We start from the raw sequence: 23682 nt of genomic DNA on the forward strand, positions 1-23682 counted from the left end.
TAAATGTAATTGGGATGTATCTCAGAAGTGGCCAGTGAAAATGTCACAACCCCAAAAAATAGAATTACTGACGAGATCATTAGAAAAGCTTATGTTAAAAACCAGCTTTCTCTGCAAAGACTTTGTCAACATCGTAAGGGAAAAGGCATATATACTGAACAACACTGGAAACGCATCAGTACTAAATGTTGAAATATCACAAAACAGCTTGAGCAATACGCTCGTAACCAATTAAATTTAGGTTGAGATGGATTATTAAGACATTTACGTCATCAGTGTATCGGAGGGGTCAGAATGAAAAGTCAATATCGGGTATGTCCACCATTGGCAGCAACACAGGCCATGCAACGTCTCCTCACTGATCCAATGAGTCTTTGAATATTGTTTTGGGGGATAACATTCCACACCTGACACAGTGCATCTTCAAGATGACGACGCGCAATATGGCGATCTTGGCGAGGTGTCGTTACACGACGTTGACCTCTGGTGGTCGATGTTGCATGACCTCCTGTCTGCTGGTAACTTATCTGTAGTCTGAGGATGGTTAAATGGTGGCATTGGTGACACTACTTCACATGCCAACTTGAAGCATGGCCAAGACATGTTCACGTTTCTCCGCTGTCAGTCTTGCCATCTCGTGTGTCAATACCCTTTAGGTCTACAGCAACAAGTGATGTGGCTCTTTAGAACCTGTCGTTTATAGCCCTATTCTGCACGTTTCTGCTGATAAAAACCCAACATATTTTCTACGATGAACACGCAATTGGTTGTGTGGTGGTGCTGTCGCTCACAGAGACTTTAGGGATGTGTTTTGATGAGCTGTGCTTAATTAAGAACAGCGCTCATTCGCTGATATATTTGCAGATGACTTAAGTCCGGATAAAAATACATACTTTGATGTGTTTTAAATACTGTTCAGTGTATTAAGGTTCGACTGACCTTCGCAAGAAACGAGCCATGTTCCAGCATGTTGTTTGGAGTACTAAACGATCGAGTTGCTATTAAGTAGCATCTAATCCGTGGTGAAAAGGACCAGTTGAACTAATTGCAACATTTTAAATCTAGCAGTTCCGAAAATATGTATCATAATTTTAGAAAATATAAACGAGTCTTTGAAACAAACTCTGCTGGAAAATAGCTTGAAATGTCTAAACTTAGTTCATTTTAGAATACAAGTGTTATTCATATCAAATTGCCTTGTTGTTTAGATATTTTGTTTCGGACTGATTCTCGTTTAACTTTTAGCTTAAATCTAGGAATCAACAACTAACACCACTGACTACACAATACCATTCCAGGTTCAGAATCAGTTGTGTGACCAGGTTAAGTGAGACGTAAACTGCTATAACTGGCTGAATTTGTATATACCGCCATATAGCTGGAATATTGCTGAGTGCGGCGTAAAACAAAACTCACCCACTCATGTATATGATTTTGAAGCTTTGTCACGGTACCCCCTCTCAGTAATGTGAACCGACGACGTTTTTCAATATTTTGTTATGTGTTTTAATACCACTACTTATTATGCCATATGCTGACTAAGAACACGCAATATCATAAAGTGCACACAATATACATGGGAAGAAGCAATGCTCCTATGTTTAGCCCCATGTATCCGGGAATAGAGCAGGCTTTGACATCCAACATGTGCGATTGTATTGCAGCTTTAAGGCCAGACTGCATGGATTGGCTGTTGAATACCCAGATAAACTTATATAACCTTAGGAAAACAGGAAAATATTCCATGGTTGTAAAGTGGACTAGTTATTTACCATAAGCTTAGAAATTGTAAACAAACACGTGCAGTATTACAAATTCCATATTGGCATCATCGTTAAAGGTGAAAGTGGACACTGAACAAATTACCATTACAGCACAGCAAGACTAGCAAAATGTAGTTGAGTTTAATTCTGGAATTGACAAAAAGAGCACCTTTAAACGAAAACCGAAAACGAATGTTTTTAAATGTAACGTAAAATAGTTTAAAATACGACATGCAATGATAGCATACATACGTCATTAGTTTTGCACGATTACTGTCACGATTTTGAGTCTAATAAAATATGTTAGCACGTTATCAGATCGTGCGTTTCACAAGTGGTGAATGTTCACAAGCTGCATCAATTCGGTCAAATCCCACCCTGATAGCTGAAGTACCACTCACAGTGGTGAGACACCAGACCCACTGACACTCTCCACCAACACATCCCTCCTGGCTCAAAATGTGTGCCAATAAATTGTCCCTTACCCATTAACAACTAAGAAGACGATATTGCTTGTAAATATAAATGTTTTCAGCTCTGCAGCAAAATTCTTCAGCGAGCTCTCATTCCGAAGTGTGTGTTCTTCAATCCTTCTTTACACCTATGGCAATGTCCTAGAACAGACGTTGTATTCTGCAGTCAATACAAACACTGAAATTAATTGGAATATTAGGTTCACACTGGTGATTCATGGGAACAGTTGTTCACGAAACATGTTTGCTGTCCAACATGCAGTCCTGCTTGAAGGTCATCACAGCTTTGACACAGTTGTCTGCAGAGGGAAAATATGTCGCCATGTATACCTTAACAACTAACTGGGTTCTAGTGCGGGTTCTACTGAGTTCTAGTTGGTAACATGATGAATAAAACCGACAAAGTATTTGCAATTACTTTAAACGTTTTGATGACTCTAATATGAACAAAGAGATCGTCAAAATTGATGAACCTGATTATTGTAACCAAAAATGATGCCATAACGTTTTCACAACACAGGACCCTGACCTAGGGTCGACCTCAGGTTAAGATAAGAATATCGAAAGAATATAATATGAACTGACATAGATTTGTCAGTGGCAGTGGTGACAGACATCAAGACAGGTAGGAGGTCAAATGCAACTGCAGGAGTTTAAACTACCCCATTCGTTCACACGTCTTGCAAAATCTGAATAGTTTGCAACCAAACGTAACATTTTTGTTATTCTTTGGAGATACATATTTAATTGCCTGAAAATCAAATGGAAGTTATGTTTCTTCTCATATTAAATGAATAAATGAATCTTTGATTTTCTATCTTCCTTTCAGTCGGGAGCCATGAGGGTAGTCTTCGTGTTACTTGGAGCTGCTTCTTTATGTGTTGAAGGTATTGACATACTCTCAATAATAACTAGGGCCCTTATTCTCGAAACGTTCGTAGCCCTAAGAATTCTTAACTTTGATCGTAGCCAATGTGTTAAGAATGGGCTTAAGAAGTTCGTAGGACTTACGAAGTTTCGAGAATAGCTTGCCAGATTCCTATATATAGTAAAGATACTTAAAATTAACACATTTTTTAAAGTGTTGTTTCATATATGTTTCTACGTACTATATTCAGGCCTATACCTTACTCCCATGTTATACTGATAGTGTGATAGCGAAGGTCTTCTTGGAAGGCTAAAAACTGTTTTGTCTCTGAACATAATAGAAATATTCTCTTACTCTGAATATACAGGCGGTCATTGCAGTTAACCTATCATTCATATTCATAGGAATGCAATATTGTCGCATATATGATTGATGCTTACTGCTAAAGCGGTCTGAAATTTCAAGGCAATGAAAATCGACAATAGATTTTGGCCGGTTTATAACAGTGTATATATTATCCTCTTCCAAGGTAGACTCTTGTGGACACATCAAGAGTTTGACCCAAAGAACTACCGCAATGGTATGCATGCATTAACCTCAAACGACTACGATCATGGATCTGGTTCCGTAGTCACTGACCCTGAAGGAGGAGGCAAGCATGTCTTGAGAGTCTGGTACGAGAAGGGCCGGTACAGTAGCCACGGTCCAAATGAAGGGGTCCAGTTCTTTGCAACACCGACTGAAGATCATAGCATTATGACCTTCAGTTATGATGTCTTCTTTGACAAGAACTTTGACTTCAGACGAGGAGGTAAACTTCCGGGGCTTTTTGGCGGATGGACCAACTGCTCTGGCGGAAGACACTCCGACAACTGTTTCTCGACTAGGTTCATGTGGAGGGCGGACGGAGATGGAGAAGTGTATGCCTATATTCAAGATCACACTCATCAGGTCCATGACTTCTGTGACCACGCCGTATGCAACTCGATAAAAGGGTATTCTCTTGGACGAGGAAAGTGGCGGTTTAAACGGGGTGTATGGCAGAACATTGCTCAGTCAGTGCGCCTGAACACTCCTGGAAAGACAGATGGGTCTATCAAGGTATGGTACAACGGGAAACTGGTTTTTACCATCGACCACCTCAACATTCGGGCCAAAGCAAGCGTTGACATCGATGGGATATTCTTTTCAACGTTCTTCGGTGGTCGTGACAGCTCTTGGGCCCCAACTCATGACTGCTACTCCTACTTCAAGAACTTTGCCCTATCCACCGACTCTGGCCACCCAACCATCATAGGATGACGTGATAGTCGGCATCGTTACAGAATAAAGATAATTTGAAAAATGAAATATTTCTTTGTTATATTGTTATTAGTCTTTGCTGTGTGACGCCGTATTGACCAATAACCCTGGTGTATATTAATGAGCTATTAAAAGTAAACCTGACACACAAGTGGTTGGTATTATGGACAAAGTAGCTCGACGTAGCTTACGACAAACATTTATTACTGCTGCGGACCAAATCTAATATCCACATGGGGTAGGTAGGAATGTTTTGCTTTACTGCGCTTTTAGCACCATCAAGGCGGGGGACATCAGAAATCGGATTCAGACATCACCCATGTAGAGAATCGAACCCGGGTCTTTAACCACTAGGCTACCCGTCGCCCCTATATCCACACAGTGGAATAACGTTATCATACTGATGATTTGATAGGTAAATACACGTATCTGTTTTTAAATTGAACAGTTGCTGTACTTGAGGTTCTGGAGAGGCATTTAGAAGTACTGTTGGTATTCAAGTAAAAGGCACATATTATGGATGGTAGGGCTGCGCAATATAACCGGTTTACCGGTATTTACCGGTATTTACAGGTTCAGACACGAAAACGATACGTATTGCGATACGCTGATCGAAAACCGGTATTTTGACCGGTAAATCTTCGGATATTTCCTTGTTTCATTTGTGCCAAATATTATTCACATTTCTATTTTATCATGATGAAAAGTTGTTATTAAAGCTTAATCAAGCATAGTGATTTTGCTGTGTTTTTGCTCTATAAATTAAGCATTAACTCGATTATAAGTAGTTTTTTGTTTAAAAATACTTCATGCAATATATTGCAATACATATCGCAATACATGCTTTCGCATCGCAATATATCGCAATATCAAAATTCTCTGCAATACCCACCCCTAATGGATGGGTACTTCTTCTTTATTGTATGTCACAACATTTCTGGGCTATTCCTTGCCCTTTCGTTGGGAATAACTTTGCTGTGGTTGGTGTTAAAAACCTATAGAGTCCTGTCCTCAAAAGATCACTGGCTACTTACATAAACATACCCTTAGTAAACTCTCATTTATTTTGTCAGGACTCACTAAAATAGTCGTGATTTTCTCTGTTTTAATTGTATTTGTACACAAGAATTTGGCAGTTGATTCACGTCTAGCAATTGTTAATTCACTCGTTGATAGATAATACTACAAACAAAAAATATGGGAACACCCTCAAACATGATAGTCATATACAATGCCGTCCGGTAATTCCGCGCACCTAAGCACATCGATCGCATCACGGCAACTAACGTCTCTTATTTTTTGTGTTTTACGTGACTAAACATGCTGGTATGCATCATATTTACCTAGAAATATAAGTTATATTGACGGCCATAAGATTCTAACGTTGCATTATGCCATACGGTTGACCTTACCGGCGTTCTGACGACCTCGCTTGCTGTCCGGCAATTCTGCGCAGCAACTGATGAGCATAACATCCAGCTGGAGATCCGAAGTATGGAAGAGTATTTGGGCCAGATTATTTTCAAAAAAATCACTTCATTAATGTTAGGAAGAGTGTTTCATATTAAATCCAATTATGAATAATGAATGAATGTATTCACACCAGCACCAAGTTTGATTCAAACGCCCAAAAGTGTTTCTGCACCCTTGTTTTTCGCTGTTTTTAACAATGTTTCATTTCACTCAAACTCAACGAACATTGAATCAGTTTCTTCACTGCATGTTCCAACATGTCGTTTAAAGTGCCCCTTAAGCACAAAAAAGTTGCATTTACCTTAGAGTATAAAAGACCTCACCACGTTTCTGTTTATATGTGACTATCAAATTTTAGGGTGTTCCCATATTTTGTGTTTGTATATAATAGTTGAATACATCATACTCGAAACATACATTTGGAGGCTATATCGCCCTCTCATTGCTATTCTAATTTTGACACTATGTTCACCATTTGACTGACCAACACGGACCATTCAGTTTCTATAATAATATATCTATTGTATATTGTATAATAATATCACTATACCTCAGACGGTCCGGTCGTTCATCTTACAACGGTGTTATAAAAATCCCACTGTAATTGGTTTATTGGTATTGGTTTGATGTTAAATACAGGAAACACAATGTTGTAAATTCATCAAGACAACATAACCACTGGACACAAACGATACCATACTGTCACAATCAACACTCGTAAGTAGGTTTTACTTTTGTCCGATTAGTACACGTTTTGGTTAAAAATATGGTAAATAAAATAACGTACAATACTGAGGCAGCTACCCACATCATTGCATGATTATGACATATACACATGTAGCCTTACTCAGACAGTAAACTGTTTTAGCAGATATTCCGGATGATTTTATCACTTTTTTATGCTGCTGTTTTATAATCACATCACAGTAGAAGCGACAAAACCCTTTCACATTCATAAGACATCTCTGCTAAAAAGCAGTCAATTGTACAATTTTGACTATATCATGAGTATGTATTTGTTTCAGCAAAATAAACTCCCACTTTAAGGTGACCCTATTCATAGCCTTTTCATGCATGAAATCTCTGCAAAAGGTAAGTTACTTTATCAGTTGTGAAACGAATGGGCACATATCTTTTAAGGTCAGCATCGGGTTTGTGATTTGTTTAATCGAGTCTGGGCATGACAGTCCAGTGATTGTCACCATGCGATTCGATGACAGAGCATGTGGTTATGAATCACTATGAAATAGTGATGATACCGGGTGTTCGCGTAAAGGTGAGCGTACCCTGCCCCACCGGTGGCAGCCGTCACAAACATATGCTAAGTCTAGTTAAACTGTTTACCTCAAATTCCAAATAGGGAATTGCATCGGACATAATAATTTTTGTCACAGATGCATCAAATTTGGAAATTTGAAAATTGCCATCGGAAGCAATGGAAATCGTGTAACCCAATAGGTATCATGAGTCATGTACATTTTGTTCTCCATATGATCCACATGCATTCTCTAAAGAAGCTGAAACACAACGGAAGACATACAAACATATTGACGTTTATACTTGGGAAAATTTTCGGGAAACAAAAAACCTTCAAGCATTTCCGGTCACATAATTGGGTAAAATATCTTCTGATATGTATTAAGTTAATGATATGTGTAAATCATGTATTGAATAGCTTCAGTCTGCTATCTGTATCTATACTAGTATTCATTGATGTTTATACCTGGAGCATGCACGGAGAACATTGTATACTGAATCACTCAAAAATTCTTTCAGCATTTGATATAATTGGCCATGGGTATGGCATCTTCTGATATTTATGAGGTTAGTGATATGCGTAAATATTGACACGAATAGCTTCAGCTATTGGTGAATCTGGTTGTGACAGTATGGATGTGTCAAATGCTTTTGGAGAACAGTGGATCATGAGGAATGAAATATTGTCCCAAATAATGCATTAAGGTGTGCTTCACTCATGGAAAAAAGTGGCGCCTTATCACATGTCAATTTGGAGATAAACATACTGTATTCTTTTAATTTCTTGAGCACATAGTGCCTCATGACGACTTGTACATGTTGCTAGGGATCTAGTCTAATTCGCAACATGCTTCTGGGATAGGTATTACGACCGTCTGGGATAGGTATTACGAGCTTCTGGGATAGGTATTACGACCGTCTGGGATAGGTATTACGAGCTTCTGGGATTGGTATTACGAGCAAACTGAAGTCAAACGTAAATGCACATTGTGGTGTTTTGACATATCCACACCCCTACCGCTAGATCAAAACAGCGAGGATCAGAGATTAATAGAATAATCACGAATAAAGTTATGTTTTAACTTGTAGATATATAGATGTCTTGTCACGATAAGAATAGCACGAATAGCTAGCTGTGAAATTTAATTCTGTCAGCAATCATTCACGATTGTTTGCAAAAATTAAAAAACTGAGAAACCTCTTATCATGCAATGTCAGCATGAGGCCACAGGATTGTGTAGATAAGAATGTCAAAACTGTATATATTGACTGGATTACTGCTTTGCCTGTTGCGGCAGAAAGTCGGGCAGGTGAGTTTTATAGCGACTTCGAGTCATATATATGTCTGATTCACACTGATCCATTCACATAGTTTACATCGCGTTTGGATTTTGCGTCTCTGTTTCTGTGGAGTTAAGCAATGAAGCGAGTGCAATTTATGCTTCAACATACATTTATGAGATAAACATGCTGTGTTGGAAAATCAGAGGTATATAACGACATTATAACAGCTCCAAATGCGATGTAGAGCTGTTATGATTTCGTTATATACCTCTAGTTTTCCAACACAATATGTTTATCTCCATACTACCATAACCGCGTTATTAAGATTTTAAAAAGATCCATACTGTGTCGGAAAATCAGAGGTATATAACATGGTTATATACCTCTGAATGACTTTAATTAACCAATCACAATCGAGTATTTACTGAGGTCATGGTAGAATTTGTTACCTTTCCTACATGTTTATGTATTTAACAGCCAGCTTCAAGCAGATAATAAATATGTGTTTTCTACACAGTCATGTTAGGTTTATCGAAATCAAACCCCAAGATGGATTCCTGGAAATACAGGTTTTGAACGGCCAAACTGACATCTGTGAATGCTGAAAAAGCCCATTTCTTTAATGGTCCTATAATATTCACATGTATAACCTCCGTTGATGTACTCATTTATTTTTAATTCAGAGTCATGGAGCTGTTGTGCTTCCTACTGTTGGCTGTAGGCCTAACCGTCGAAGGTATTTAATAATCAGTCTTAACATACGACTCTACATGCAGTATTGGCTCAACACGTCCTGAGTTTGATCGCAAGCATTGAACTACGCGTCGTGACGATGTCTGGTGTTCACCACAGTGACAGTGTAGGGATATTGTAAAAAGACAACCATATTCATCGCTAACACCCGTTCAACATGTATCAGAAGGCAGTGGCTCAAGTCCACCCAGTCCATTCATTTCGTTCGTCTTTACCCAAATAAAACACTATGCTTACTATTTCTGACGTCAAAGTGCTCCTATGAATACAATTTGCAAAACTCCATTCTCGCACCTGTCGCTGTAATGCCGGACTAACTGTGTACCAGCTTCCTCACTCTCAATGGTACCAAATGCACAGACCTTGTGCATGTCATGAACCGAAATGAACTGTGTCCCGTTAATGAAACAGTATAAAGATTTAGATGTTTCCATTGGTTACTGCAATATGTTTACTCGAGTCTTGATTGCTACTGACGACCATTTTCCGATGGTTCGATAAATCCGCGAATCAGAATCTTTAAGACCAAAAAAATAAATAACACACTGATGTCAACACGGACTCAAAGTTTGATTTCTTCCTCTTCCCAGGTACACTCTTGTGGACACATAAAGAGTTTGACCCAATTAACTACCGCAATGGTATGCATGCACTAACCTCCAACGACTACGATCATGGATCTGGTTCCGTAGTCACTGACCCCGACGGAGGAAGCAACCACGTCTTGAGAGTCTGGTACGAGAAGGGCCGGTACAGTAGCCACGGCCCAAATGAAGGGGTCCAGTTCTTTGCAACACCGACTGCAGATCACAGCATCATGACCTTCAGTTATGATGTCTTCTTTGACAAGAACTTTGACTTCAGACGAGGAGGTAAACTTCCGGGGCTTTTTGGCGGATGGACCAACTGCTCTGGCGGAAGACACTCCGACAACTGTTTCTCGACTAGGTTCATGTGGAGGGCGGACGGAGATGGAGAAGTGTATGCCTATATTCAAGATCACACTCATCAGGTCCATGACTTCTGTGACGATGCAGTCTGTAACTCGATAAAAGGGTATTCTCTTGGACGAGGAAAGTGGAGGTTCAAGCGCGGTGCATGGCAGAACATTGCTCAGTCAGTTAAAATCAACACTCCTGGGAAGACAGATGGGGTTATCAAGGTGTGGTACGAAGGTAAACAGGTGTTCCAGATCGACCAACTCAACATTCGGGCCTTAGCTAGCGTTGACATCGATGGAATATTCTTCTCAACTTTCTTCGGTGGCCGTGACAGCTCTTGGGCTCCAACCCATGACTGCTACTCCTACTTCAAGAACTTTGCCCTATCCACCGACTCTGGCAGCCCTACTATTCTAGGATGATGGATTCATGTACACAAAGCCATCATGTATTTAAATGGTTCAATAAAAGTTGACCTGCTCTCATCGTTCTAGTCGAAATAAGAGTACTTGCAGAAGAATTGGGTTGATTTGTAGCATCTTTTAATATAAAATCAGTTACAACAAGAACTGTGACGTCCAGACAATGTGGCAATTAGTTATAAATAATACGAGTAATGTCAAATTCAATTTATTTCAGTAGCTGCTCTCTTTCTTCTTTTCAAGGATGTAATAGTCAGCTGTCTTTTTTCAATTTATTGACAGAGGTCAAATGGATGATCTGATGAATATACAGTAATCTTTAAGTAAAATTTAAGCTGTTATTATTGCGACATTTCCACTGTAGATGTGGATATCATCAGTATTGTTGCCATTGATGCATTTCGGTATTGTCACACAACGAGCTACAGTACGAGCAGAAGCCAGATCAACCAGCACGCGGGTAACACGACTGACGTAGCGTCGGCCATCATGCACTTATCGATATCAGGGACACAACGTGCATACTCTACATCTTCGTCACTTCCGTCTGCGCAGTCGTATGAGCAGTCACATCTCAGGAGGAAGTAAATGCATGCACTTCCATCTCTGCATGGAAACCACTGATGGATGCATGTCTGAAGTGTTAAATGACAAGCATGTAATCAGGTGCTAAAAAAACCGCAATAACAGAACACGGGAATCCACAAAATTATCATTGAAGCATGAAAGAAAAGTACAGTTGCAACATTATACACTATAAAAAGAAGTGCTGTCGGAAATAGAAAAAAACCTGTTTTTAGGCTGTTACTCTGTATCCCTAAAATTTACACAATTGCAAATAGCATATGTCGAAATAACCCACTTTAGCCTAACTGGGCGTTCAGTGGGATGCGTAATATGATATCCAGAAAATCATGTTTACTCGTAAATTCGTGCAAAACATAGAAAAATTACGAATAGCTGCTGAAAACAATAGATCAGACTATAGATGGCAATTATGTCGCTCAGTCAGGTATGACGGCGGACCGTCGACTCACCTTGCATGTAATGCACGTGTTGCCTACAGGCACAAGGGGTCATCTCAAAGTTATTTCTGTGCTTTTTCATGTGTGTTGACTATGTCTCATCTATTGATTAACATCTTACGTGTCTTTCTTTCATAAAGTTTATGTTGAGATATGTAAGAGAGTATGATACCCGAAAACCATAGAAACGCATCGTAGTATATAGGTGGCATGACCACCCGAAGATCGACAGGACTGGATATTATTTGTAAATTGTTATGACGTGCCGTGTACCTCCCCAGTATAATTGCCCTAAAGGATTATCTTATCTTAGCTGATATCTCTATTCCCAAGCCCGACCCCAGGTTTTGCTTTTGAGGCGACCCCTCCTATCTGCTTCTTTTTATAGTGACAGTGAGACTGCATAGTAGCTACATCCTTAAAAGTTTCGGCATAAAAGTTATTATATTTTACGTCAGCTATCGTTGATAATGAATCTACGTCTAATTTCAAATTGGGCAATTAAAAAGTGTCCTTTGTAATTCAATATCGTCGCCCACTAATTTGCACTAATCTCTTCCAAATAAGTCTTTTTTTCCTATCTCTCTACCACTGAGACTGTAGTTAGGCCGAACTTTGTTTAACAGATATTTCACACTTTCACACATCAACTACATAAATTGTAGAGATTAATGAGAAAATACAGTTTTTTTCTATTTCCGACAGTACTAACACTTCCTTCAATTTATTCCTTAAGGCGAGGAGCCTTGAACACATACTTAAAGGTCAGCTTGAGGGATCTAACGACTGCCGATCCTGCATGCAGTTATATTGTCCACATGCCAGGTTCACATGAATACCAAGGTAAATTATCAACATATAAAAATACATCGTTGCATGTGTTCTCACCATGTTGCTGTGTGATGGGTCACACACTTGTGTGTTGCATTGTTCCATCTCAAGCTCCACACCGGGACAGTCCCCTCCAGGATCCGGTACAGGGTTGTTACATGGCCGATTCCTCACCCGGACTCCAGCCCCACAGGTCAAAGAACAGGCACTCATAGGCCCCCATGTGCCCCACCCTCCAGGCACTAAAATACCAACGTGAGTGTCATACTGTATACATGTCAACCAAGTGTGTGACAGTTAGGAACTCTTGGGAACGTGTGAGACAATATATGTTATCTGCCTGTGATTGAGACCACCGGTCACAGGTTTGGTGTCTAGGTTAGACAGCACCAAATCCATGCCTGCATGCTTCACGAAAGAGTGAGTGAGTGAGTTTGGTTTAACGCCGCTTTTAGCAATATTCCAGGAACATCACGGCGGGGGACACCAGAAATGGGCTTCACACGTTGTACCCATTTGGGGAATCGAACCCTGGTCTTCGGCGTGACGAGCGAACGCTTTAACCACTACGCTACCCCATCGCCCCTTCACGAGAGAGGTAAACAGCAAACGCTTGCACCTATCCGGACTCTCCTCTCACGCCAGGCTGACACGCTATCACTCAGTGCAATACTGTTTAAAGTGGTGTTGAATAAACACACACATTTTCTCCAAACTGACATACTTTTCCCAATCTGTCAGTGGCAATTGATTTCTTGTGCTTTCGGTAGTTATTTACCCTAAAATATTTCATAATGTCAATCATCAGTGGCAATTGATTTCTTGTGCTTTCGGTAGTTATTTACCCTAAAATATTTCATAATGTCCATCATCAGTGGCAATTGATTTCTTGTGCTTTCGGTAGTTATTTACCCTAAAATATTTCATAATGTCGATCATCAGTGGCAATTGATTCGGTAGTTATTTACCCTAAAATATTTCATAATGTCCATCATCAGTGGCAATTGATTTCTTGTGCTTTCGGTAGTTATTTACCCTAAAATATTTCATAATGTCCATCATCAGTGGCAATTGATTTCTTGTGCTTTCGGTAGTTATTTACCCTAAAATATTTCATAATATCGATCATCAGTGGCAATTGATTTCTTGTGCTTTCGGTAGTTATTTACCCTAAAATATTTCATAATGTTGATCATCAGTGGCAATTGATTTCTTGTGCCCATCGGTAGTTATTTACCCTAAAATATTGCATAATGTCGATCATCAGTGGCAAAGTTCACAGCTCTATCGACCATAACCTCCACATAACGGTGACGAAATTACACATAAACGTAACTGTCATGTTTATTCGAAGTCTGGTTTGTTAACAGTATTTCCCAATAGACGGGGCGGTGGGGTAGCCTAGTGGTTAAGGCGTTCGCTTGTCTCGACAAAGACCTGGGTTCGATTCCCCACATGGGTAGATTGTGTGAAGCCCATTTCTCGTGTCCTTCGCCGTGATATTGCTGGAATAATGCTAAAAATGGCGTAAAACGCAACTCACTCACTGACTCACTCACTCACCATAGACACTGCTACACTCTCAATCTTTACTGAAGCAAGTGCTTCTCCTGTGATCATTTTATCAAGGAGTCCAGCGTATACACTTCCTCACTACGTTTCATTATTGTTAAGTAAAGCTCAGTACATGTTGATATTACCTGTATATTGTGTTTCAAGATCTTATGTCTAGAGAAATGCATGTACTGGTTTTCAGAGACTGATCATGAGCACAGCCCTTGCACAGTACCCACGGTCAATTTATCAGTTAGATGTATGGGGGAAGGGACTGGTTCAATTGTCATGTCACTATACGACATGGCACAAAGTATTCACATCTATAGGAATGACGACAACATACTCACACGGGCACCTGATGCCTGTGTCACATGACAATAATTGGGTGAAGTCCCCGGAACAGTTAGCTCCACCAAACTGGGGGGTTGGATTGTTACAGTCCCGTGACCTGGTTTGAGTTCCATTTTCACAGGTCACTGAGCATGCGCTCCACAAGGTCCAGGACTGAAATCCACCATCAACTGAAACGCAAATACGTCCCCTTCGGTTATCACTGCCAAAATCTTTTATTTAAAGACAGATACACGATATAGGTTTGATAGGTTCATTGATTATTTGATAATAATAATAAAGGTAACTATTAGCCATCTTTGAACATTTGTCAGCTAAGGAAGCCCCCATATTTAGTTATCAACAGCGAAATCAACTAACACACCAACTTTTAAAGAACACTTTACTGAAACGTAATACAGGGCAGACGTGTTGCATATACACTTGTACCTGTTCGCGTTTGATCTAAAATGATGAGGGGTGCGCACGGAGGGTAAAGATAGTCACTAAGCATAATTATGACATGAATGTAAATGACCACATTGGGGTTAAAAATCATAGGTGATGCGATACCATTTCCCATGAGTATATTTTATTCGGTAAGCAGCCATAAACTTCCATAGGAAAGCAATTAACTTTGCAAATATGCCATTCTCTTTTCACATGCATTTGTCACTGCACGAAAACGCTTCAGGATGAAGGATGAAGTAACGTCTTACCCGGGCAGCTGACACCAGTGTTGCATGATTCTGTTTCATTAGCTTGTCCAACACAGTCCGCTCCGCCATTAGCCGCCGCAGGGTTATCGCATAACCTTGACCTCTCACGTGACCCTGAAGAACAGGTCACAGAGCATACGCTCCATGGAGTCCAGACACCCCAGTTGCCATCCACTGTAAGCAGTGTTGAAAGAAAACAAAACACAATTAAGTTAGAGCTTGAATCATATGTATTGTGGAGTTCGATATATGGAAAATGTGAATTCTCCCACCTGGACAAAGAACGCCTGTATCACACGACTGAGCTTCCTCCGCAACGCCTACACAGTCCGTCCCATTAAACTGTGGAGCAGGCTCAGTACATGACCTTGACCTCGTCAGGTTTCCACTTCCGCAGGTCACCGAACAAGCACTCCAGTTGCCCCACTCTGACCAGTTGCCGTCAACTGCAAAATACCGTCAAGAATGCCAATAACAATGAAAATACCTGTAACGTATAGTCAACATATCCCATGTCTTCCCATCAACTATACAATATCAATAAATATACCGACATATGCAGGAGATATGAGAAGCATAATGTTGGCCATATCAGCTAACTGGCACGAATCACTAAGGACTTCGTGTCGTGGTTACACTGTTTATATTTTTGGATTGATTGGTAAATCCAGAACCTCACATGGAAATGTTTACTTTTTCACATAAATCCTTTGCCAAAGAGATACAAGTTTCTGTTTTTACAGGATTTTATCCCTGTTTCACTGAAGTCGTTCCTTGGCTTTCAATGATGGGCTACATTGCTGCTGTGACATCATCACTCGATTCTGAATGGAATAGTAGTTTGTGTGTTTCAGTTTTAATTTCTTCGAGTTTCTTGAGGAGACGATGGTTTATTAAGGAGAATGTGATGGTTGCTGAATAAATTCAAAGCTACACTCATGGATTTTCACAATGGCTGCTTCTGGACTATCACATTGTCCCGATGAAAGTGCTCTACCTTTCTCACCTGAGTCTTTATCATAACTGTGGTCACAGCCGAACAAAGACGATAGAGCATGTCCAACTGAGGGGACAGTCATTGCCTTCCGATGCGCCCCTGTTGTGATTGTTGTTCTGACAAGTTGGCATATGCAAATATTCACTCAAAATATTTACCGTTCATCACTGTCCATACATATGCTAATACAAGGGATAGTCGGTTGCAGTCATCCGATGTAAGTCATCTCAAACGTTTATCAAATTACATAAAGATGCCACGAATCTCTGGTTTTCACAACTGTTAATATTTGCTTTAACACTCGAGACTAAAAATTGAAATAAAATTATGGTTCCATTCCGATGTCAGTGACGTAGCATGCGTCCCTGAATCCTCCTGGTTCTCCCTGTCAGACTCAAACACTGCTGTCCACTTTCTACATTTCCTTCCCCAACTTTATGAATTATTGCTTTTGCTCTCCAGTCTGCAAGTATTCAACCACTGCATAGTCCTTAAGAAGTTTCTTTCATTTTCATGTGACCTAATGGGTCACAGACACTTGCTTCTCACAGCAAACCGGCCTAATTTAACTGACTAAAATCTTTGGCTATACACCTCAGTGACATCGCGGAATTTCCACAACAACAGTTTGTCTTTGCTGTAACGGTATCTGTCAACCCTCGTTACGTTTCATTGAAGGTTAAGAAATAAATGTACTGTTTTAATGAAGAATATCGTAACGGATACTGTAATATTATTTATGTATCACAATGAAAATGCTCATAACAAAACCACTGGCATCTGTGATTACAAGAATGACACATAACCCTTGTTGCTGTATATGGACAGTAGTTGCAACTCTAAGTACAGTCCAGTTGGCTATAAATTCCAGTCACCCCCTAATCAACATGTTCGTTTACTCTACGAATGTCCACGTCAGAGTGTATGCCCCGATTACCTTACCTTATTATTATTATTATTATTATTACACAGATTAAAATAGTCACAGATTAAAATAGTCACAGCGATAACGCCTGATTGTGGAGGCGGGCTGTTTTCTTTTTATAACTTACTAGGACAATCGGCGATTGCGGACACACAGACTTCTATCTCGGACAGGCTCCCTGAACACGGCAAGCCGTCCTGCGCAGGTGCAGGATTGTCACAGTTCCGGTTCCGGGAGGTTGTTCCGTTCCCGCCACAGCTGACTGTACACGTGGTCCAAGATGTCCAAACGCTGAAGCCTCCATTAACTACCGATTACAAAAGATCCAATATGTCATCTGCTAACTGTGACGGCTATACCTATGGTATGATAGCTGCGTTTGATTATCATTCTTCTTACATAGCCATGTTATGTAAATACTATGCAAAAATAGAGTTTGTTTTGAGGTGAAACACACACCAGTGTCTGGCAAGGAAAGCAAGTGATTTATCTGGAGATACCCGGCAAGGACATGTCCGAATAAACTAAGCCCCCAAACACATTTTGAACTTCAACATCATGAAGCACGTGACTACCGATAGCACGTGACAGAGAAGGTATGCCAGACTCGGTTGTGAGCAGAGATACCTTTCTCGTTGGAAGCTAACACTCATAGACAATTTAAGAAACACATTTGTCATGAAGGAAATAAGAGGATTCACCGTACGACGTTTGCAAAGCGCTGACTGTTTACATGCCCCATTTCTGGTGTTCCCCGACGTGATAGTGCTGGAATGTTACTAAAATGGCGTAAAACCAGTGGCGGTTTTCACCTGATGAGCATTGTACAGGTATTTTAACAGCTTATTGTATCCATATCGACCCACCTCGCCTTGGAGCAGCTAAATCTTCATCTATAGCCGCGTCATTGTCATCATCTGGAATTGAAGTGTTCAGTGAGAACGCGTGTCATAGCCGCAAATCATCAGCAAACAATTACAACTCTCAGATATTTTGTCAGTAAATCGATCCCTGATCGTCAACCCTCACTTGTTGAACAGTACGAAACTACATAACTACACCAGGCACTTGAAAATAGATTTAACATTCTTTAATTCCTGGGACAATTCTCTGTATTAGTGTTATAGTCGAGCGCAGGAAGTGATGTTAAACATCAACGTTGTTGTGTATAAATGACATTTTCATAAGGACAGGAACATGTGAATAAGCACGTATTAAAATATATCCAGATTTTTACAAATTCAACCAGTGCACCATATCGAGTAACGCGGTGGTTCTACGTATTCCTTATAGAAGAAAACAAACCCCGAAAATATCAATCATTACATTTTTGTTGTCAAAATTAGTAGATCAGAGAATCACATTTTGAGCATTTAGCCTCTTGTAAGAGATCAATTTCTGTATTGGGTATCAACCGAGAACTGTTTTATATTGCCAAACAAACACTGATCAAGCTGTGTCAATGCTACAATAGAAACATCCATATTCTGAACTAACAGACCGTAACGAGGTCAATGGATATGGCGCATATCAATTTATCCTAAACCATAACATTTTATATTACCGATTCCATTGGCTTCTTCTTCATCAATCCGACCGTCACAGTCATTGTCCACGACATCACCGGGAACGGCACTTGTAGGGGAACAGGGCTAAACAGTAGAAGCAATAACGATGCCGTGTAAATGTATCTTTATATGAACATCCACATTATATCACGAAACTATAGTCATGGTGTTTATTGGATTTCAAACAGTTCAACTTTTGCAGAAGTATGTAACATGGGTCTGAGGCGATTGGAACTTGGGCGGTAAAGTGCGATTGCTGGAAAGGGAATTGCGTAACAAGTGTGACCTTGTTTTGAACACCCACATCGTGGCCAGTGCGTCGCAGTTAGTTATGAATTGTTTCCCTTACGCCCAGCAGACATGTAATGGGTTCGAATCCCACATTCGCCCTGATATTTCTAGATTATCAGAAACAACCCTTACAGTCCGTTTGATTTCATTTGAGAAATTATGAAACAAATTATGAAACAAATCATCAGAGCTGGTATGTCGATTTCATGTGACTGTGCAAAATTTCGTTTTGTTGCAATTATTAGATTTTGTGTTAGTGAGCAATTCATCGGTCTTAAATGAAATCAAACGGACTGTAGTAAATTTCACCGAAGTGGGGGATATCTACGAATGTCACTTGTAACACCGTGGGCTCATCTCCCACGTCAATTAAACACGATAACTGATACGAGTGATATTCTGTTAAAACCAACTCACGCACTCAATCACAGTTTACTGTGATTAAAATTATATTATTCTGAAGTTAGACTAGCTCTGCTGGTGTAAGTACTCGTTCTGGTTCAGTGTTTGCCCTTAACCCTGAAAAGCTGCAGGCCCTAAGGACCCAGAACCATTAAAAGTTGTGGGTCATGATCCGATGTGTAGGCCCTATATAATCATTTGTAAATAATACGCTTAGTTATTGTGGATGAAAAAGCTGTCGGCGATGAGGACCGGCAGAAAACAAAAGCTGTGGGTCCGAGTGGTTTTCAGTCGGCTTCTGGCCTAAGGGCCGACGTTAATTATTTCGAAAGCTTGTGTTGTTACTGTGGTGTAGCCCCCACACTGTGCCTACCTCATTGATCAATCCAAGTCGCATCCCTGACGAGAAGGCGTACGATGAGAAGGGCGCTACCCCTGTACATAAACCCATGAAGACAACAGTAGGGTCCTCGTGGTAGACGTCGTGACTACCGGGACTGACGCTGACAGTTCCGGCTACCAAATCTGCAATATAGCAACGACCTCGACAACGGATGGTACCTTCCTGTCTACACACATATAGCTAAGTTACCCACCAGCAATTTTCTGTGAATCAACTCCGAAGTTAAAAACACATCAGCATTGATGAAGTGGATGAAAAACTGGTGTTTGTTTTGTCCGAGGAATCAGCCTTACCCGCACTGGTGTAACAGTTAGCAAGTCAGTATAACAATTCTGTAGATGCTTCTCTTTGTTGCTTTCAGCGTATCGCCCCACGGTAATGACAGTAAGAGGTCTCTATTATTCGTATAGCTTTTCAAATGTTAATGAGAGGTTATATACGTGGGGTACATGCTACCACTACTGCGTCTACTCCTGCTGGAACGTCTGTTGCAAGGAGACGTTCTCCACACTCACCAGTAATTTAACTACTCCTTCTCCTAATACTTCGTCTTTTACAACTAAAACTTCCACGATTACTTTACTACCCCTTCTTCTTTTACTACTACTACTACTACTACTACTACTACTACTACTACTACTACTACTATAATTACTACTACTACTACTACTACTGATAATAATAATGCTACTACCACAACTACTAATAATGCTACTACTACAACAACAACTACTACTACTACTAATAATATAAATAATAATGCTACTACCACAACTACTAATAATGTTAATATTACAACTACTACTACTACAACTACTACTATTATTACTACTACTTCCACTGCTACTACTGCTACTAATAATAATGCTACTACCACAACTACTAATAATGCTAATACAACCACAACCACAACAACTACTACTACTACTACTACAACTACAACTACTACTAATGATACAAATAATAATGCTACTACCACAACTTATAATAATGCTAATATTACAACAACTACTACTACTACTACTACTACTACTAATAATAATAATAATAATAATAATGCTACTACCACAAATACTAATAATGCTACTATTACCACAGCAACTATTACTACTACTAATACTAAAAATACTAATAATGCTACTACGACAACTACTAATAATGCTACTATTACCACAACAACTTCTACTACTACTAATACTAAAAATAATAATGCCACTGCCACAACTACTAATAATGCTACTATTACCACAACAACTACTACTACTGCTACTAATAAAAATAATGCCACTACCACAACTACTATTAATGCTAATATTACAACAAATACTACTACTACTACTACTACTACTTCTAATAATAATGCTACTACCACAACTACTCATAATGCTACTACTACAACTACTACTACTACCACTACTAATGTGTATAATAATATCAGTATTTACCTGCTGAGTCCGGCACATTTATCCACGTAATGCCTAGACTATCGATAGCAACATTATCCAATCGGAGACCCGAAGTCGCGTTGACGTTGACAACGATGCTGAGATAGTTGGTGAAGTTGCCGGTTGACGTCTCTATTGTACTGAATACGTAGTTGGGGGCGTATTGTGTTCTAGGGGTCAACAGGTACATAGACGGATCGCCACCATTCGGGTCGGATCCGGCATCGGTTTTGCTGAACACTCCCACAAGTACTGGCTTCAAGGCACTGATGGATTTTACTTCTCCAGAATTTATTCCCAGCTCGTAGAACCCACCTGGAATAAAGGCACTGGTATTGTACCTTGCATCCATCATCACCATCCATTGGCCCCTCAATACACCATTCACCCAACCACACACCCACCCACCCACCCATCCATCCACCCATCCATCCACCCATCCATCCATCCACCCACCCACCCATTCATCCATCCGTCTCGCTTTCCCACCCTCATCGATCTCTCGTTGCTAGGGTACAACAGATGACAATTACCGGCACTTGCGATAGTGATGCTACCGACACCACTGATGGTCACTGTAGTTGAGGCCTCTGCTGCCATGATTCGAACCAGGTCCCCTGTGGTTCTGTCTGGAGTACTGATGAAGACGAACTCCTTGCCCCACGTGTTGATCGGCGTCATCTGCTCCACCACGTGGTCAGAACTTCCGGCTAGAATCGGAACCGGAATTTTCCTGTTTCCCGAAAACACAGCGATAGGTTTATTAGCCTGTATAAATGTCCCAGTGAAATCCACGTTGGTCTGTTCCTGATAAAGATGTACCGTTTCGAAGCGACCGATACGAAGCTTTAGCACATCTCCATCAATGTAGGTGACGCCGCCAAAGACGATGCTGATTGGTTGCGATGGCGACGGCAATATGATGTGGATGTCTGTACCGTCCTCTGTCCCCACGAACAACATTTCCGGGTTGGTTCGGTACGTCAAGATATAGTAAGATGTACCTAATGCCTCAGTTGGCACCGCTACAAAGGCATCTGTAGAGTACGTTTCTTGGTTGACACAATAAACCGTTATTTCCTCCGTGGACTCTATCAATATTCCTTTCATTTCCGAGGCTGAACCCACGCCGCGTAGTACGTAGGGCAAGGTCAGTTTTGAAACGGTTCCCCTGGCGACGATGGTCTCGAGGAGAAGAGTTGGAATATAGGCTGGAGCCGTCACTGTGACGTTCGCTGGACTGTTGGAGATTGTGGTGACGAATATTTCCAAATCCAAGGACGTCCCTGTCTCTTCGTTGTCAAGAAATCCGACAATGAATTCCTTGCCTATGTTGTTTCGTGCTTCGAAAAAAAATAAAACATCGTTTATTTTTACTACATTTTAATATAACCATGCTTCCATTTCGCTTATGAAACATATCACAGTGCAAAGTACAAATAGACATGACAAAACGCCTTCAATATTCACACTAACACAGGTAATGTAATGGAATGTTTTTCATATATTATATACATACACCATTACACATTAAGTATGTGCGTATAATGTTTCTGATGCTACAAAAGTAAGTGTGAGTGTGAACGCAATGTATCATAGCTAAGATATGGGTAGACATGAAAAAGACCTAGGATATGAAATGTCATATACTGTAGATGAGATTACCTTATTGACGATTATACCCTCAAATTAACTCAGTCGCATATCGTTGCCTTTGGATAAATGTGATGAAAGTAACAATACGTGCAGGTGACTCGGGTGGCAGAATCGTCTAAGGTGTTGGAATACAATAAGGGCGTATTCTTATGCGTCTGATTCCAAAAGTCGCTCTAATTATGTTTGAGGTGTGTCCACATCATACGCATACTCTTAGTTTTCACTGATGGTGTGAACGTCAAACATTGTATCACTTTGGGCGAGCATCCATGATGTAAATGAAACGCAATTAAAGTGGTGTCAAACATAGTTCCGTCAGTCATGCTGAGGTATTGCCTTAAATTTCAAATCCTAGCTCAAGTTTTAAACTATTAGTACGTACCTCCAAAGCACATCGAGGCGACAGACAGAAGAACTATCAGAGACGGGATTTTCATCTTCGCGTCCATGTGTCGTGCATTCTCGTTATGCCCATTACCCAAGAATACCAAACATTCACATGTGAAATGACCTAGCACAACCTAACAAAACACAGCGACAACAAAACCCCAACGTGTGATGTAAGAGGATACTACCAGCTTTACACACAAGTACATCACGGTCCAGCGTCCTTTGAGTATCGTCAATATTTGTTACCCGTAGTAGCTCATTGATCGAGTGGTTTATCCAATATCAAAACACAAACACTAAACAACTGACATGTTCTAGTAGTCAACACAGGTGACCATGTAGACATCTATGACGGGCTTGCTAACTCAGGACAGAGGCCAGTGCCTCAAGCCTGGGTGTCTAAAGGTTAATAACCATTATAGACTAAAACATGTTACTGAATATTACAGGTAACCCCAATTGAAGGTTCAATGAACAGTTGCTAAAATGTGATAGCTACTGCGCGAAATGTATCGAATCCTGCTTCAGTGATTGGTGTTGACTCCCTCCACCATGTCGCTGTCAATTGTACACACGGGGTTTGTAGTACAAGTCTTCTATTTGACTT

General features: G+C 40.3%; 3 protein-coding genes across 3 annotated transcripts; 2 read left to right on the plus strand and 1 right to left on the minus strand.

Annotated features, from left to right (window-relative positions):
- The first annotated feature begins 2849 nt into the window (after positions 1 to 2849).
- LOC124256287 lies at positions 2850 to 4454 on the plus strand. Its single transcript, XM_046690261.1, has 3 exons — positions 2850 to 2861; positions 3066 to 3123; positions 3634 to 4454. The coding sequence occupies exons 2-3, from the start codon at positions 3075 to 3077 to the stop codon at positions 4404 to 4406; spliced, it is 822 nt and encodes a 273-aa protein (XP_046546217.1). The 5' UTR covers positions 2850 to 2861; positions 3066 to 3074; the 3' UTR covers positions 4407 to 4454.
- Positions 4455 to 8389: 3935 nt separating this feature from the next.
- LOC124256286 lies at positions 8390 to 10599 on the plus strand. The gene is made up of 3 exons (XM_046690260.1): positions 8390 to 8446; positions 9104 to 9156; positions 9764 to 10599. Exons 2-3 carry the CDS (start codon positions 9108 to 9110, stop codon positions 10534 to 10536), a joined length of 822 nt encoding a protein of 273 aa, XP_046546216.1. The 5' UTR covers positions 8390 to 8446; positions 9104 to 9107; the 3' UTR covers positions 10537 to 10599.
- A 129-nt stretch (positions 10600 to 10728) lies between these two features.
- LOC124256280 lies at positions 10729 to 23122 on the minus strand. The gene is made up of 12 exons (XM_046690252.1): positions 23068 to 23122; positions 21563 to 22372; positions 21030 to 21344; positions 19555 to 19706; positions 18485 to 18572; positions 17787 to 17837; positions 17048 to 17227; positions 15271 to 15444; positions 14999 to 15172; positions 14297 to 14470; positions 12450 to 12634; positions 10729 to 11171 (listed from the first exon to the last, which is right to left on the minus strand). Exons 1-12 carry the CDS (start codon positions 23120 to 23122, stop codon positions 10959 to 10961), a joined length of 2571 nt encoding a protein of 856 aa, XP_046546208.1. The 3' UTR covers positions 10729 to 10958.
- Between the last annotated feature and the right edge of the window lie 560 nt (positions 23123 to 23682).

This window comes from Haliotis rubra, unplaced genomic scaffold, assembly GCF_003918875.1.
Source record: "Haliotis rubra isolate DU_JTF1 unplaced genomic scaffold, ASM391887v1 Scf622, whole genome shotgun sequence".
NCBI classification, from domain to species: domain Eukaryota; kingdom Metazoa; phylum Mollusca; class Gastropoda; order Lepetellida; family Haliotidae; genus Haliotis; species Haliotis rubra.